Source organism: Rhinopithecus bieti, unplaced genomic scaffold (assembly GCF_001698545.2).
Source record: "Rhinopithecus bieti isolate Rb0 unplaced genomic scaffold, ASM169854v2 scaffold_34452, whole genome shotgun sequence".
Taxonomy (NCBI): domain Eukaryota; kingdom Metazoa; phylum Chordata; class Mammalia; order Primates; family Cercopithecidae; genus Rhinopithecus; species Rhinopithecus bieti.
In genome coordinates, this window is record NW_016814605.1 from 134,388 (window position 1) to 138,406 (window position 4,019).

At 42.1% G+C, this 4,019-nt stretch overlaps 1 gene segment (V, D, J or C); it reads right to left on the reverse strand.

Moving 5' to 3' along the window:
• Nucleotides 1–825: 825 nt before the first annotated feature.
• On the reverse strand, nucleotides 826–1,944 carry LOC108514935 (Ig kappa chain V-II region TEW-like). The segment is given in 2 exon segments: nucleotides 826–1,313; nucleotides 1,777–1,944. Coding segments are annotated over 2 exon segments (435 nt in total).
• Between the last annotated feature and the right edge of the window lie 2,075 nt (nucleotides 1,945–4,019).

Below are 4,019 nucleotides of genomic sequence, written 5' to 3' on the forward strand. Positions count from 1 at the left end.
GTTTCATACATTTACAACTGAGATATAGAACTCAAATTCATTTTCAGGTAATGATATAGTTACGTGAAAAGAGTGCATTTCTGTATTCTTTGAAACCATTTCTTTTGAAAACATGGTAATAGATTTCTACTCTAAAATAGAACTTAGCCTAAATTATTTCAAAACCTTTAGAATTTAGAAGAGAAATAAAATTTCACATAATTCTGAATGTTCCCTTTCTTACTTGAAATAAACTTTATATTTTCCATCTTTGAGTTTATGCAGTTTGTTTTCAAAGGCCACTTTTGGAATTGTGAAAACCTTGTTTTCACTTGGCAAATACTAATTAAGAGTAATCAATCTTTTGACATTAAGATCTCATACCTGTCATGAGTTTACAAAGTCTGTTTGAATAATCCAACATCAAACATTTTTCCTAAGTGTTAGCTGTACTCCCCTTGTGTAGAATGCTTTTACCTGTAAGACACTGGAGAGGAGGGTTTAGTGGGAGTCATAGAAAAGAATTAGGAAGATGAGAGAGTATGAATTTCCCAGTATGACTAAGTGTCATCATGGGTGAAATAAACCCCAAGATGGTCGTTTCGCATATGTATTACCATACTGGTATTGTCACTAAACTGCATCCATGGTCTGGTTATTCTGACAGTTGCATGAACTTGACAAATGTGGGCAAGACAGGGAGGGTGAAGATGTGAGCCTTCATTCATTCTACCTTCATCATAGCCGGTTGCTCCCAGGGCACATGACCCCCATGAATTTTCCTCCTGATGCCTTCCCCAGGCTGTGACTGCTGGTAGGGCCTTACCATGTGAAATCTGAGGTGCTACTGAGGCTGTCATGGACCAGCATCCTCAGCAGCAAACACCGCCCTGATGTCTCCAACAGCCTTCTCTTCTGCAGACTCAGAGATTCTGCTCAGCTGCTCCCTCAGACAAGCAGCCTATATGGGCAGCTGGACCAACCCAGCAGGGAGGTTTCTGTTTGAGGATGTAGCACTGTGGGAGGAGTTTGTAGAGTTTGTATGCAGTAATAAACCCCAACATCCTCAGCCTCCACCCGGTTGATTTTCAGTGTTAAATCAGAGCCTGACCCACTGCCACTGAATCTGTCTGGGACTCCAGAGGACCGGTTGGAAACCAAATAGATCTGGAGCTGTGGAGACTGGCCTGGCTTCTGCAGGTACCAATTCAAATGAGTGTATCCATAACTATCCAAGAGGCTCTGACTAGATCTGCAGGAGATGGACGCCGGCTTTCCATGGGTGACGGGCAGGGAGAGTGGAGTCTGGGTCATCACTATATCTCCACTGGAGGCTGAAATAATGAGAGAGAAGTGCAAGATTACATACAAATATTACGTATCATGTTCATAATTTTGTATTTGTTATTTCAGCCTATATATAAAAGTAATTACGGTTTTTGCCATTGCTTTTAACTGCAAACAAAACGCAATTCCTTTTGTGCCAATCTAATAATTTCTTTGCAACTTTTATTCATACTTCAAGCTTATTCAATTTCAAGAAAGGATGCTACAGATGCAAGGCACAAAAAAGTCCCCGAATTCATCCTCTTCATGAGTCAGAGTTTCTCTAGGGCACAGGCCCTTGCTTCTTCTAGAATCTTCCTCACTCTCACAGATCAGGACATCACCTGCCCCACACTGGAGGACAATGTAAGCACATCTAACACATGCACAGAACACACATGAGAGGCAGTGGGGCCCCCAGAGCTCACCCTCCAACCCAATTCTCCTCCCTCATCTCCCTTTTGTCCTTACCAGGGACCCAAAGCATTAGCAGCCCCAGGAGCTCAGCAGGGAACCTCATTGTGAGAAGGTGAACTGAGGAGTCTTGATCAGTCAAGGCAACGTTGGAGCTGAGCGTTCATCTCAGACTCACAAGGGAAGGTCCTCCCTAGGGGACAGAATGCAAATTCCCTGGTGGGTGCAGTGGGGTGGAAAGAGCCAAGGGGGGTATGAAGGGGCCTCTTTTATAAGAAAAATAACTTAAATATCTTCTCTGTTTGGAGGGAAACCAACAGAGATAAAATCCATGCTTCATGAGTAGGATAAATTCCCTGTCCCTTTCATCTTCTCTCTTAGATTTCCTGTTTCTTAGCTCTTCCCAGGTGCATTTTTCACTCCTCCTTAGTAAGGCTGAGATTCCATAAATAATTGATAATTCTTCTTTCTTTATTCCTATTTGTTTGAGTCTGGAATTAGCTTTTTCAATTTTTTTATTGAGGTAATACACACACAGCGCAAAGGGCTGAAATGTTAAATATGCAACTAATTTTTACGTATGTTCTCCATCCCAAAGAATCTATAGAACATTTCAAATTCTCCAGATTCATTCCTCATGGACTTTCCCAGGCAACAGCTGCTTCCCCATCCCGATCAAAGTAACTGGAATTCAGATATTCATCACAACAGCTTGGTTTTCCCTGGACTAGAGTTTCATATAAATTGAAGGAAATACCTTTTTTAGGTGGTTGTTTTTTCCTGGCCTCTTGCTCTTTTCTTCACTATTCGTGAAATCTTCATTAATTTCTGTGCATTCAACTTACTATCTGCTGTCATCTCCTGTGATTCTGAAAAATTTCCTCTTAAATATCTTATAGAGCATATCTGCAAGGAATCATTTCTCTTCATTTTGTTCATCAAGAAATGCTTTTATTTTACCTTTATTTTGGAAGCATATTTTCACTAGATAATGAATCCTTGATTGAGTCCCCTCTACCCAGCATTTAAATATGTAATCTCACTGTCTTCTTGCCTTTGTTGGTCCCATGAACAGTTAAACAAGGATTTTATTATTGTTTCTCTGGTAAATTGAACCAATTTTTTTCTTAATACATTTGAGATTTTCTCTTCCTATGTGATTCAGCGTTTGAACTATGATCTGTATACTGTTGCACGTCTTAATGTTTATCCTGAATAAGTTCCTTTTTTTTTTTTTTTTTGGTGTTATAGACTAACGTATTTCATTACTCTTGACACATTCGCCAATAATTCTCAGGTCTCTCAGGTGTGCCACCTCTCAGAGACTCTTTCTGTGTGGTTATTCTCTGCAGTTCACTCTACAATGTTGTTGTATACTTTCTATTTATGTTATGTCTTAGGTAATTTTCAGAACAGCCTTAGGGCCAGGCTCTGGAGTGTGGGTGCTCTTGTAGTGACAGCACCTCTGGGCCTGGGGCGGGGCTGATCCACAAGGAAGTGGCTCAGAGTCTGAGTTGCCAACACAGGATGAGGTCCTGGAGCTCGGATCTGGGATGATGCAGAGTTGGGGCTGGGAGGCAGCCCCATTCCAGGTGGCACAACAGTGGCTGCTTCTTGGGAGGATGTGGAGGGAAGGTATTGCAGGATCTTCCTCTCTGGGGTGATGTACATGCCCATGGATGCAGGTATTTTTAGTGCCAAAACCACCAGTGTCCTCTGTAGAATAGGCTGCTGTGATCCTCGTCAATGAACACTAAGGGACCTTCATCAGGAAAGCTGTAGAGTGGAACTACCTTGGGGGATACTGAGGTACTCAGCTGCAAAGGCTGCAGGGTCCTCCACAGAGCAGGCTCTGAGGACTGCAGTGGCCTTTCCTCCTGGCTGGTAACAATTGCCTCCTGCTTCTTTGCTCCTAGATGTCTCAAAACTCTCAAATGTGCCATCTCCCTGTGATGCTTTCTATATGGTAATTCTGGGATTTTCGTCCACTGTGTTCCTGCACTTATTTAATTGGACCCTTGAGGTCTCCAAGGGATGTTTTCTTTCTTAGAGAGCTGTCTAACTGTTGGTTTTGCTTTTTGTATGTGCATTTATGGTTTCTTTTGTGGGCGGGGAGGGGAGCAGATTAAAGTTAATATCCTCTACTCTATCATTTTGCTAATATCACTCCCCCAGGACATCATTTTAAGGTACCCTAACACTATCCCACTATCATGGGATAATACTTGAGCATGTGGAGCTGAGAGTATTTAGCATTTGGGAGAAATGTGAATTGCTTTGGTGATGGGTGGATTGATGTC